The sequence below is a fragment of the Sciurus carolinensis genome, chromosome 15, assembly GCF_902686445.1.
Source record: "Sciurus carolinensis chromosome 15, mSciCar1.2, whole genome shotgun sequence".
In the NCBI taxonomy this organism is placed as follows: domain Eukaryota; kingdom Metazoa; phylum Chordata; class Mammalia; order Rodentia; family Sciuridae; genus Sciurus; species Sciurus carolinensis.
This window is the reverse complement of record NC_062227.1, coordinates 82,588,147-82,601,965: the sequence shown is the minus strand read 5'-3', so window position 1 is coordinate 82,601,965 and position 13,819 is coordinate 82,588,147. Positions and strand designations below refer to the sequence as shown.

Sequence of the window (13,819 nt, the reverse complement as noted above, 5' to 3'; positions counted from 1 at the left end):
TACTCTAGAGACATTCAGCAGAAAAGAGGCGGTGACTTCAGAGTGCAGCTGTCAGGCCACCCCTGCCACCTGAAGCCAGTGCCTAGGAGGCCCCTGCACAGGTGTGGAGTCCAGGGCGCCATGGCCCAGGCCTGGCTGTGAAGTGAGGAGAGCAGACGCAGCAGCAGGCTGCACTGTCCGCAGGGCGCAGGGTGGGAGGACACTGCGCCTCTGGGGCAGAGGAGGAGCCTCCAGACAGTCGCGCTCCCCGTGCTCCAGTCGCTGCTGGAAACCAAGGCTGTGGACTCCGAGAAGACGCCGCCCCAGCACGGCCACTTTAGTTCTCTAAATGCAACCTTCAAAGCAGAGGCCGCACGGGCAGCTGCTCTGTGTGGGCCCGCCTGGCACATACCGCAGGTTTCCTGTTTTAGAAAACGGATCGATGCACTCATCCCGGGACAGGATCCGGTGGGAGAAAAGCTTCTTCTCAGGGTCTAAAAAGCCTGTGGGAAGAAATGCGACAGCTGCACGTCTGGGGTGCACCTTGTGGCAGTGTCGCACCCTCTCCAGGTGAGACCTGCTCCCTTGGTCTCTGTTGCTTGAACCCTGGGCTCCATGAAATTTCTCAAAAGTGAACCATGTTTGTGTCGACAGTGCAGTTAATTTGAAACCACTGGTAATACGCTCTTGAACCGCCTCACCAAGCTAAATGGCCTTGATACTGCTACAGTTTACTTGCTGGGTGAAGTGAGGGAACATCCCATCTCAGGCACGGGGGGTCTGAGTGCTTAGCTGTGTGACTGCCTGACAGGAGCCCCTCCATCTTCCCCAACCTCAACAGGTGTGCTCTTGCAGGTGCACAGGAGAAGGCATCGTCACTGGGCTTCCTTCTCAAACCACATCAGCAGACTGTAGGGGGGCTGGGTCCAGGGGCCCCTGGTGCCTGAAACCTGGATAGCACTGAGCCCTACACACGCTGTTTTTCCTATATACACATGACTGTGGTAAAGCTTAGCTTGTAAACTGGGCACAGTAGGAGTTTCACAGCAATGATAAAGGGAAGCCATTGTAGCAGCATGCTGCCATAGCAACCGTTGGCTATGGCCTCCCTCAAGCACCTCAGGGCACTGCACGGCCCTCCTGCCTGTGAGGACAGGCAATGCATACAGGATGCACCTCTGGTTTCTCTGGCACCCCTGAACTGCCAGCATCACTACTCTTGGGCTCTGAGGCGTTACCAAGGAAAGTGTTACCTGAACACAGCACTTTGAAACCGCAACAGTCAAGCTGATGACTGAGATGGCTACGCTAGACAGGGGCTGAGTCGCATCCCCAATGGCACGAATTAAGACATATATTGTGGCTTGCTCTCAGACAGGGGTAACTGAGATCACAAGCATGCACAGCAGTCGCCCCTTTACTGAGAAAGCAGAAGTGCAGAGAAGGGGGACTGCTGTGCTGACTCACGCCAAGGGCAGTGCAGGTACTTCACTGTGGGCACCACTTCCCAGGGCTGCAGATTGAAGCAGCATTACAGAGACGGACTGAGAGGGTACTAAGCTTCAGGTGACACACTGACCAGCTGGCAAGGGATGCAGTTTCCAATCAAGTCCCTGCTCGTACTGTATCGGACATTACATTTAGTAAGGATGAGAAGTTCACATTTACATCATTTACTAATTAGAAGTGCCATTTTAATACAAAGAATATAGAAAAATAAGACAGTAAAACGACTCCAGTCTGTGGAAGCAAAGGAACGAGCTAGAAACCAAGCAGGCTGCTCAGGTCATTTACTTGGGTGGAAAAGACACTTGTGGCCCAGGTTCCATGCCACTGAACTTAGCAACGTAACTTCACCTGCCATTTAAAGCACCTGAGGAAACTCACGGCACTCATACAGTCTTGGAAAAAACGGCTGCCACCACGTCATAGCTGATGGCGCAAACGCAGCATGTGCAGAAGGCAGGAAACCAACACTCGGTAAGGCAGCCTGCCCAGGGCCACTTGCTAGCCTGCCCCGCCTGGAGTCTGACCAAGCAGAAGACATGGAGTGAACTTCAGAGGATAATGACTCTCTTGAAAAGCTTAGGGCAACGGGATAAGCATGTGGACAAGCCATCTCTATCCATCACGACATGCCAAGGTGCCAAGGAACCCCTGGACAGAGAGGGTGCTGTGGCTCTCGGCACCTTGCTGCAGCTGCGGGTGAAAGCACGCCGAGCCAGCGATCCCGGAGGCACTTTGAAACCCATTCTGCAGTATGACCTGCTCTCTGAAGACTGACCTTTTGGGTCGTACCTCATCCCACTGTCTCCATTGGGTGCCCAGATGGAACTGGATGCCCACCTCTGTAGTGTGAGCAGTACACTGTGCAGTGACCGCAGTGTGCCCAGCCCTGCCACCGTGGCAGCAGCACACTTGGGATCTCTGACCACCATGGAAGGGATCTGTGCCCTGAGCACCCTCCACCCCGATGTTAGCATCCAGCCCTGACAGGCCTCAGTTCTCCCAGACCACCCACCCTTAGCATTTCACTAGCACCAAACGATTGCTCTTGTGGAAGAAATAAGTTCTACCATGCAAGTGAAATGAAGTGCTGTGAACACTGAGGCTACCCAGTGAATAAACTAAAATGTGATGACAGAATTAAGAGAGTCTCTATAATGAGAGAAAAACATTCAAACTGTTAGCATTTCTATCCTAATTATAACCCAAGGGCACACTCTGTGAGCAGTTAACTTAAAAAACTAAAGGCATGATAAAGAGGAAGTTTAGTAACCATTTTCTTAAAAACCTAGCTTCTCTGCGAGTTTCTCACTTGCAGAAATAAGACCTCGATAATGTCTGCTTCCTGCTGTGCACTGCTGCCATCCGATGGACACTGCGTGGAAGGAAAGCTCACACTTCTCAAGTCTGCCTGCAACAGGGTCAAGTCTGGTGGCCCAGCCACTTTGGCCAGACCCGCTGGGCATGCGATGCCGTCATCTCGATGCCACAGCACTTGGGAGGGGGGCAACTGCACTGCAGTCCTCAGGAGCAGCTAGGCTCAGTGCTGCTGTGCAGGGAGGGTCTCTGCGCCTTGCGGCTTTCTCCAGACCGCCCTGGGTATGTTTGCACACTGGGATGTTAACATGGAGAGCCCAGCCTGACACGGCAGGCACTGGACAAGCCCACCTGGGGCACAGCAGGACTCGCTGCAGGAGGGCTCTCCCGGCAAGCGGAGGGGTCCTAGACACCTCAACACAGATGTTCCGCTGATCCGCGGGTGGCAGCCAAGTGCCTCCGGCCTCCAGGCTGAAGTAGCAGCATGCCGTTCTTCCCGGCTGCTTCACCTTCACCACACTCAGGCCCTGCTGATGTGGATCAGATGCCCTGTGTCAAAGGGGCCAAGGAGGAGGGTGTGCCTGGAAGAAGCCAGGAATGGCTTTGCCGACACTGACCCTCTCCAGCCCGGTCCTAAGGTCGCCTGAGCCTGCCACGTGCTCACCTCGCCATGCACCACAAGCTCAGAGCAGCCAAACATCACGACGTCCCGAGGGAAGGAAGACTCCTGGATGCGAGCAGTTACTGTTGAAAGTAACTAGCTTACGAACTTGTGGGAGAGCTAGAAGAACCCGGTGAGAAACGTGGGCATCACCGCTCATGAGGCAGGAAGCCAGGAGAGCAGCAAGTCACCGCTGGTCAGGTACCGCTCAACCTCCCCAGGAGCCTGATGTGCGTCTTCCTGGGCCAATGCCGCCCTGCGGATATGAGGAGGAGGCTGCCCATCACACGCAAGCCAAACCAGCCCTTTCAAGGGAGGAAGGAAGTGCCACAGCACACAACACGACACAAGACCCTGGCTCAAGACTCCCCCACAGGCCCAAACCAAAGAAGGGATCCTACTTACTTGTGTGCTCTTAGTGTGATAAAAGAAAACAAAGGGGACTGTTCAAGAAAGTTGTTATGTGATATAGCTACCTGAGGAGAGAGGAGTTTGTAACAACCCGTGAGAACTGTGTGTGCACCAGGACAAACTGGGCAACATCATGCCGAAAGAAAAGGAAGCTGAACAGGTGGCACATGTGCACAAGAAACGACGTCCTCACCTGTAACCTGTCCAAGGGCCAGGCCCCCTCTGCTGTGTCTTGCTCACTGCAGAGGGTGTCCTAGACTGGCCTGGGCTGCTACACCAAAACACCCGAGGCACAGCAGCCCCAGTGACCGCGGGGTCTGCTCCTTGTTGACGATGCCTTCTCACCATGTCCTCGCAGGGTGGGTGGGACCAGCCAACTTCCCGAGGTCCCCTGCCCCAGAACGCTCATTCCACTCACCAGGGCTCCGCCAAGCCCAAGCCTGTCTCTGGGCACCCGCGCCTTGCCAACCGGCTTTTAACACATGCCTTCGGACCCGTCTAGAGCAGGAGAGCAGCCCAGCCCAGTCCCATCGTCTTCAGATCCGCCTCTCAGCAGCTACAGCCACAGTACCAAGGGCAAAACACGAGCCTCGACCAACCACTCTAACAGGCTGCTCCCATCCTGTTAAGAAAGCCTCCCCGCCAGCCACCAATTACAGCAGATGTACCACTCTGGCAGTGGACACTGACCCCAGGGAGCTGAGGCAGGTGTATGTGGGGGTACATGGGAAATCTCTGTACATCTGCTCAATTCTTCTGTGAACCTAAAGCTGCTCTTAAAAAAAAAAAGTATTTTTTAAAAATTTCCTACAAAGATAGTAAATACTAAAAGGAGATTAGAAATTTAGTTCTTTATCAACAATCAAAACCCAAAACAAACCCGTGAAGATTTGTGAATCTCCAAGTACTCGACTGAAGAGATTCTGCAGCTGTTGCCAATGGTCAACAGGCTACAGTTCATAAGCTCAACGGGGCAGTGAGGACCTCCTGCCTGTTGTCCCCCAGACCCCCAACAGTGCTGCCACATGGTAGGCACCAGCTAGTGCAGGACCCAGGACAGGAAGCCATCGCACTGCACCTCAAGTGCAGCCAAGGCAGCTGGTGCGCCAGAGGCCGCCCCTCAGCTTCTCCCCACGCAGACAGGCACTGGCCTGCAGAGCTGCATAAGCCTTCAGCAGAACAGCTTCAGAAAGCACTTCACATGGTTTGTTCCCACACATCTGTGGTCCTGCACGCTGGCCTACATGGTGGCACCTGGCCAGAGCACTCGGCAGCCATGAAGAATTTCTCACCTACAGATTCCTTGCCAACTGCCAACCCAGGGACTGAGCCTCTGCTCTCCTTTCCTCATCGTTAAGCAAACGTCCCATTCCTGAAGACGTCCACAGACAGGCAACCCTGATCCCACTGCTGGTCCCACAGTAACCAACTGACCTGCGATGGTGTGTGCATACAGCCGGCTGCCAAAAGTGAAGACGTGCAGCTCGTAGAGCTTGGCGATCTTCTCCAAGAAGTCCTTGCAGTGGGGGCGCAGCCGGGTGTGCAGCATGGGCTCGCCCCGGCCCAGCTGGAAATGGAAGATGCCCTGCAAGGACCACAGGGCGGTAAGAGAGGGTGAGAGCTAGCAGGGGTGCCTGAGACTGCGGGCTCAGCAGGAGGCTGTGGCTGAACCCCAGGGCCGCGAGGGCCTCATGACCAGCACTGCTGAAGCAGGCCCCTGTGGTGACCACACCAGCCACCGAGGCGAGGCGACTGCCCTCAGGACTTAACACTGCCCACGACAACTACAGAGCTCCTGCGTGACTGTCCCTCACAACCGTACAATCACCCACAACTAAAACAACTGGTTCTGCTAACCTCCACGGTACGTACAAACTACCCACTGTGATGGTTAACTGCCACTGGTAACCATGCGAACCACCCACGGTGACAGTGATTATCCCTTAGGACTAACAACTACCCACCACTATCACAGCTCCCTGTGGTAACTACCCCTCATGACCATTAGTTACCACAATTACCTACGACAACTATACATACCATCTACTTCTGGTAACTACTCATGGGAACTACAAACTACCCATCACAATGATGGTTAACTACCACTGGTAAGTTACCAACTACTCGTGGGATAACGACCTCTGATGACTATAACTACTACCCGTAACTAGCTACTATACCTATCTATAACTACCCCATTTACTATGCTAACTACCCATGGCAATGATGGTAACTACCTCTTATTACTAAAATCTCTACCCATGATAATAGCTACCTATTCTGTTGTGGTTTTGACGAGTGTCCCAGAGGCTCCTGTTAGTGCAGGAATGTCCAGAGGTGAAATGGCTGCGCTGAGAGCTGTAGCCCAACCAGCCCATCCTGGTTTGAGTGGTCTGACTGGGTGGCGACTAGAGGCAGGTGGGGTGTGCCTGGGAGGCTTCATCGCCACCTTCCGGGATGGCGCGAATGGAGCAGCGCTCCTCTGCCACACCCTTCCGCCGAGGGCCCCGAGTCGTGGGTCACCCACCATGGACCGAACCTCTGGAACTGTGAGCCGAAATAAACACCCCCTCCTCGAAGCTGTTTTTGTTCAGTATTTTGGCCTCAGTGATACAAAGCTGACTGTAAATTGTACCAGGAGACAACCACCTGCTACTGAGTAAAGAGCTGAACTATGGAAGTCTGGGTGCGCCTGCAGGCTCCCGTCCTGGCTTCCCTCTCGCCACCTCTCTCTGGAATGCTTCCACTTCCTCTCCCACCCAGGTTCTCTAGGCATGACATGGGCTTAGTCCCACCCAGGCACCCAGAGACGTGGCACCCCAAGGCCACACATCTTCCCAGGACGGTTCCACGTTCTCACCAGTGCCCAAGTCCTGACACCTCTAACAGCCACACGAGAGGTTCAAATGCAGACAGGATGCCACTCACGGTGCCATGTGGGACAGCTCAGACACAGGGAACCACTGCCCAAGGTCACGTCCACACTAACTAATCTGCTCCCCAAATGCAAGCTGAGCTATGGAAGTACTGAAAGAGACGATGACTCTTAAACTGAACCCTGGGAGCCGAGGCTCCTAGGAGAATCACCTGGGAACAGATGATAACTAACACTCACCTTGTTTGACATCTGTGGACAATGTTGCTCTGTTGTGTGTATTAGGGTCTGGTCCAAATCAACCATGAGGACTAGTTTTCTGTTTCGATGTAGTCTTTGCTGATCTTCCCTTCCAAGTTGTTCAGCTTGCTAAAATTAAAAGAAAGAGAAAATGACACGGTACATACACTGGATCCAAAGTAAAACCCAGTTTTATTAAAAAAAAATAACAGGACACCAACAGGTTCCTCCTCAAAGCCATCACATGTTCACACCTCAAAGTCCACATCTGCCTGCACACTCAGGCTCTCCCCACTGGCCAATGCTCCACACTGACCAAGAGCTACTTCTGTCTGGCCCAAACCTGCTTATGCGAGTCTGGTTTAGGTGGCAGTTTTGTAATTCAGCTAAATATGCAAAAGGAGATGGGGAAAGGAAGTGGGCCTCTCTATAACAATTCAGTTGAATGCTAGGGTGCACCTCAGTACAGGCAAGCTGCAAAAATAATGGAGGAGGAAGACACTGGCCAAGTCCAGGGGCCAGGGAGGAAGCTCGGTCCTCTGGGCTCAGCACTGCCCCTCACCACTGAGAGGTAGGTCAGTCAGCCATGAACAGGCCAAGAGGCAGATGTTGACGTGCGCACTAAGAAAATTCATACGTCATTAACCTGAGAACACAGGGAGCCTTCCTGGAGAGGAGGGCATCTGGAGAATGGGAGCCCAAACGCCCAACCTCCTCTTCTGGTTGTAGGTGATTACACCCCTTAAGTAACTATTACCTGAAACCATGGGGACCTGGTGGAAGCTGATGAGCTTTAGGAAAATGGGGCCTGTTGTGTCAGAACCTCCTGCGTGCCAGTTAACTCTGACCCCTTACGGAAACCACTATCTCTTGTGACCAGGTCACCAGGACACTCCCTCATCACCAGGCATGACCACCTCTGTGACACGGTCATCCCGAGGAAATCCACGGAGGCTGCACCAAGGGAAACTAACCGTTACCGGGGAACAAGAGAGCAGAACAAGGGCAGCGACACTCAAGTCCCTTAGAAGCCCTGACTCTCCAAGGGCGTTCTCCTTAGAGACTGTCCGGGACCCTCGGTGCTTGCACTGCCTGCGCTCTCTCGTTCTCACCGGGAATTTACTGTTACCAGGTACAACTCACCTGAAATCTTCCCTGCAAGACTGCAAGAAAGCAGTGGCAGAGAACCCCACAGCAGCTTCAGCTGAGGGGCGTGCTTCTCACTCTCAACGGTTCCCGGAGAGCCCAGGGCTCTCCTCTGAAAAGGGCCCTGCCCGACCTGCTGGAGGGCAAACGTGTGCACTAGGTCAACACGTCGGGTACGTTCGCGGCAGATTCCTTGCTGTGACTGCATTCAGCAAGTCACTGACCTCCCACCGCATCTGTTCCTGAGAGGGATCCCACACACAAGGGCCAACAGTTCTGCTGTGGTAGAAAAATGGCAGATACCTCTTCTTCTCCATCTCAAAAGTTCCGGGTTTTGTTTTACATACACATACGAATTTATAATTGTTTAAAGTTCAGTAATTCAGAAAAACCACAGTGGTGCATCTGGCATTCTGTCTTCCCCACAAAAGTAGACTCAAGTTGTTGTATGTCATTTGAGAGCACAAGTCTAACGAAGTCCTCACACTGAAAAATGTATCTCTACTTAGAAATGGATGACCCTGAAATGTTCTCACAGCTCAGACAAAACACTCATTTGTTGTGGAACTCTGTCTACAGGTGGTGGGGATGGGGGTTTGGAGGCTGCCGGCTCCCACCCATCCCAGAACACTTGCCTGCAAACCAGACAGCAGCCTATGGAATCATGAGCTTCGGGTGACCCGTGGGTAACTGAGCAGCACAGGTGCTCAAGAGGACCTCGAGGGCCTCCCTCCCAGCCCTGCGCAGGACCTGCTCCCCTGCTCTCTCAGCCACCTGACTCCCACCCTGGCCACCTCCCGCTTCCACCACTCTCTGTGGCAGCTGATCCCTGGGTCCCCGAGCACCAAGGATGCTGGCAGCTCCTGGACAGCAGAGCGCTCCAGCAGGTCACCCCTCACAGCCCCTCAGCACCTGGTCCTGCCGGCCTCCCTGTGCACATCCTTTGGAACACCCCCACCTCTGGAGCTGTGTCCAGGCACCTACCACATCTCTTCCCCCCAGAATCTGGCTCAAGGGGAACCCAGACAGAGCTGGTGGCTACGCTGGCAGCACCAGGGAGGTTCGTGCCGTGGAGCTGTGGGGGCAGACTTGCTTGTTAAAGAACAGGAGGACAGAAGCCATGGCAGTCTGAAACATTTTAGTAAGACCACACTGCACAGCTGCCCTTCAGAAATGGCAGCCAGAGGGTGCCTCGTGTCTTCCACAGGACCCTATGCACACTCACCTCAGAGCTCACCATCAGCTCCGGCACGCTGTGTACCATGGACACAGTTGCTGTGGACAGGGGCACCTGCTGCTCGCCATTCTTGCTCTGCAGCCTTTGAATGCAAGAAGACACCCAGAGAAGGTGCTGTGCTGGGCTCAGCTGTGAGGGGATCCACGCTGTCCGTGGTGCCATGCCCGCTGACCCTGCACAGAACCCTGTCCTTTGGCAGCGGGGATGCCTCCACTGTCTGAGCAGTCAGGAGAGCACCAGGCGTCAAGCTCTCGGCCAGCCACACTCTGGCCACAGAGCACAGCCGTCCCAGTCATGCTCACGCCTGCAGTGGGTCAGTCGCATCCAGGGTCAAAAGCGTTTAATTAACTACAAATTCACGAGACCCGTGAACAGACCTTAACATGAAACGGGGAAAAAAAAATTCCAGCCAGTGTCAGTCACACTGTAGACTGACAAGAACCACTTTGTTATCAGCAGTTGCTGGACCGCAGTGCGGGAAAAGAGGGCTCAGGTGGGAACACAGCCACCTGCAGAGGAGGCATGAGTGAGCCTGTGGTCCCCACCAGGAGGGGAACAGACCCAAATCCTCCAGTACACTCTCACCACGCCTGAATAGAACAGATGGCATGATCTGGGGCTTCCACAAACCACAGAAGGAAAACCAGAACCAGCCTGGCTTGGGTGTGGCCAAGGGAAGGGTGTCTGTCCTGAGCCAAGCCCCCATGCTGCTCCCCTCCCTTCCCACAGGCCTAGCCTCACACCCCAAGGGTGCTATTCCTCCCTCCTAAGGCTACTCACTGGGTTAAGTCCTGGCCACACTCAGCGCACAAGCCCTTCATGACAACCGGGTGGCTGCATCCTTCCAACGTCACCAAGAGGGCTCTGAAAAATACAAGATGAAACAACTACTAATCCTAAGGGGAAGACCACTTTCAAACCTGTGGTGTATCACAGTGCAAGAAAGGGAACCAGGATAGGCACAGAGCCTTTATGCCACCTCCCCTCTGGCCCTCACTTGCTCCAGAGGCCCACCCCCCGCATCAGGGTTGGTTTCTTTGGCTATAAAATGAAGGGGCTTTTCCCCTGTGGTTCTCCCTCATGGAAAACAAAACAGGACGACCCCCTGCTACACACAGAAGAGCTAAAAATAAGGATGTCTAGTTAGAAGAGACCACAGAGAAAAGGCCTCCAAATACATCAAATACACTGAATATGTGCTTATGACCTGCATTTCTGATGAGTTTGTGGAACCCAAGCTTTACTCACTATCACAGTGGGGAGCACAGGCATGATTCTAAGGATAACAAGCTGTGGCTCATCCCACGGGTGGGTCCCCTTCTAGACAGCCTCAAGTTCACCTCAACATTTTTTCAGGTAAAACTTTTATAACATTCCTAGTTTTATATAGATACAGAGATGATTTTTCTCCCTATGTCCTCTGCTGGTCTAGCCCTTACCTAATGCTTACAAAATGTACAGAATTTGTATGCTGAATGTCAAAAACACTGATGCGAGAAACCAAAAGTCAAAATAAGACTCATGGATTGGAAGACAACACAGCAAAGATGTCAGTTCTGTCAAATGACCTACAAGTCCTGATGCCTATCAAAATACCAGCACAGCTTCTGTAGGCACAGATAAGCTTATTCTAAAAATTATGTGGAAGGCACTGGTCCTCGAATACGTGAAACAATATTGAAAAAGACAGTAAGATGAGGGAACTGCCACCTAGTCTCGAGTTGCCCTGCAAAGCTGCAGGAACCAGAGTGAGGTGCGGCAGACAGGGACACCTACAACAGTGCAGCACGCAAATGGCTCTGGCCAGCAACACAGCTGAGGTGAGGTGCTGCAAATAGGGACACCCGCGAACAGTGCAGCACGCAAATGGCTCTGGCCAGCAACACAGCCGAGGAAAGACAGCTTTCCACAGGTGTGCAGGTGCTGCTGGGCTTCACAGGCAGGAAGAGAACACAGAGAACCTTGACCTGAGCCTCTGACCTCACACAAAACCAACTCAAAATGAACTTACACCTAAAAAAAAGGAAGAAGTCTTCAGGATCATGGTCTACGTAGAATTGTTAGACTTGACGCTAAAAGCTTGAGCCGTAAACAGTAAGACTGATCACTGCATCGAAATTAAAAACTCCTGCTCTGGAAACACCCTGTGAGGGTATAAAGACAAGCTATGCCGTGGGAAGTGTTTGCAGATCACAGCCCAAAAGGACGGGTATACAGAACTCTTCCAATTCCACAATCCTGCTAGAAAACAGGCAGCCAAGACACCAGGAGACACTTCACCAAAGGTGTGCAAATGGCAAGGCACACAGAGGACACTCCTTGCCACGGCCACCATGGCAAGACCAAAGAATCAGCTTCTCAGTGTCTCAAATCAGAGTGCATGGGCCAGAGGCTGACAGCAAGCCGACAGGTAGAGACCAAGGACAGCAGGACTGCTCTTGTCCACCCTGCACACCCCACAGACACTGGCCTCTTTTTCTACTGTCCACAAGCAGGGCCACTAGAGGCCTCTTCCATGGGACTGTAAGCCCTGGGCTGGAGCCACATGCAGAACCCAATAACTCCTGTTGGTTCAGAGAGCATGGCTTAGGCAGAGGGTGTCTCCTCCAGTCCTGAGAGTTCCTCCAGAAACACGACCCACCAATATTTCCCCTCTCCCGAAGGAATCCTCTATCTGTAACATCATTTTAACCTCCATCTAAAACTCTTTGCCTCTGCTTACCCAAGCTTAAAATGAAAGGACAAGGCCCATTGCACCAAACCGGCTTTCCTAACAAACTGTCTTGCCTCTGGAATGCTTCCAGGTTCTACAACATTCATGTTCACACCTACTGATGGCTAGGATCCACTCACACACAAAGGCCCCACAGAGCCCTTGCAACCAGCCATGGTACTCCTGACTCTCAGCCCTGCACCCCGTGTTCAAGATCCTCCTGGGCTTCATGCCATATCTTGCACTGCTCTATCCCAACCATAACACTCAAACCCTGTCCTCCGAATGGAGCCTGGTGTCCCTCACCTGAGCACCAATGAAGTTCCAGGTCTCCAGCCCCTCCTATGGGCACATGGTCTCCCCTCTCCATGGCCCAAGCCTGCACACCACTGACCAGTCATCTGGAGAGATTCACACAGCTCCTGCCCTATTCAGAACTGATCCTCCATGCTAAGGCGTGCACAGGGTGGCCCCTGGGTTTAGGCAGAGCCAACATCAGCACCCAAGGCTCCTGAAAGCCACAGGTCCAGAGCATCCCTGGGCCACTGTGCCTCTGAGGGTGTTTTGGGGGTGATCAAACCCTGGGTGTGCTGGCAAGGGACTGCCTTCTGCCACGTGGAGTGCTAGGGTGGATTTTACAAGAAACAGAGTAAACTGGCTTATGCAAAGGGCTTGCGGGTTTGTGCTCAAAGATCTCAAAAGAATGGAGGACCAGGGTGGCCGGAGTAAGCTGCCTCCTCTGGGGCACAGCTAAGAGGAGAAACATTCATTTACCTTACTGACAAATGCCTGAGGAGCATCCTTCTCTGCAAAGATTTTTTTCTTCAGTCTACAGTTTACTTTTCATTTTTTATTAGTATTTTTTGAAGAGCAAGTTTTCAATTTTGATGAAGTCCCATTAATTGCACTTTGGAGGTCATGCTTATTAGGAAATCTTCGCCTTATACGAGATTGCTTGGATTTCCTTCCACAAGTTTTACAGTTTTACATTGTGCCATTAGGTCTGTGATCATTTCCAAGTCACTTCTCAATATGACGTAAAGTAAAGGCCGGGATATTTTAACTTGCCTGTGGATTTGGCGCTCTAACCAAACACCCACCCAGTGCCAAAACACACACAAGACCTCAGTTCTGGAGGACGAAGACTGATTTGAGTTTCACTGGGCCACGGCCCAGGGCGGGGCAGAGCTGGCTCCTCTATGGGCCCAGAAGCACCCCTTGTCTTCTCCTCCTCAGAGGCACCTGCAGCTATAGTCATCCTTGCTGGGGGTTCTCATGCTGTCTCTCTGGCTCTTTCCCAGGGTCACATCTCCCTCTGACCATGGGAGTGAGTGGACCATTCTGTCCACTAAAGGAACACACAACTGTTGGCCTGTGTGACCAAGGCACCACAGTCCCGGCTCTTGCTCCTCATGGAACTTCCCAGGTACTTTGTGGACAACCTGCTGGTCAGTATCTGTGAGCCTCTGGACTCTAGTGCCACGTTTGTGGTGTTCATGTCTACTTTTACATCAGCATCCCACTGCCTTGATCACTGTAGCTTTACGGTATTTTTTTTTTTTTTTTTTAACTTTTGTAGTTGTAGATGGACAGCATGCCTTTGTTTATTTTTATGTGGTGCTAAGCATGGAACCTAGTGCTTCATAAGTGCTAGGTAAGCGCTCTGCCACTGAGCCACAGTCCCAACCCCTACAGTGTGCTCTGAAACCACGTAAGATAGTTCTTAACTTTGTC

The 13,819-nt window shown here is 52.7% G+C and overlaps 1 protein-coding gene across 4 annotated transcripts in view; it reads right to left on the bottom strand.

Moving 5' to 3' along the window:
- Positions 1-13,819, bottom strand: part of Ctdp1 (CTD phosphatase subunit 1) — a 52,253-nt gene that overhangs the window by 29,477 nt on the left and 8,957 nt on the right. For 3 of the 4 annotated variants that reach the window (XM_047526117.1, XM_047526116.1, XM_047526118.1), the window contains exons 2-6: positions 10,153-10,236; positions 9,361-9,454; positions 6,990-7,118; positions 5,309-5,459; positions 392-482 (exon numbers count right to left, since the gene is read on the bottom strand). In XM_047526117.1, coding sequence (XP_047382073.1) covers positions 392-482; positions 5,309-5,459; positions 6,990-7,118; positions 9,361-9,454; positions 10,153-10,236 — 549 coding nt within the window. Of the gene's footprint in view, positions 1-391; positions 483-5,308; positions 5,460-6,989; positions 7,119-9,360; positions 9,455-10,152; positions 10,237-13,819 lie in introns of those variants that run through there. The other variant, XM_047526119.1, reaches the window with a different exon arrangement.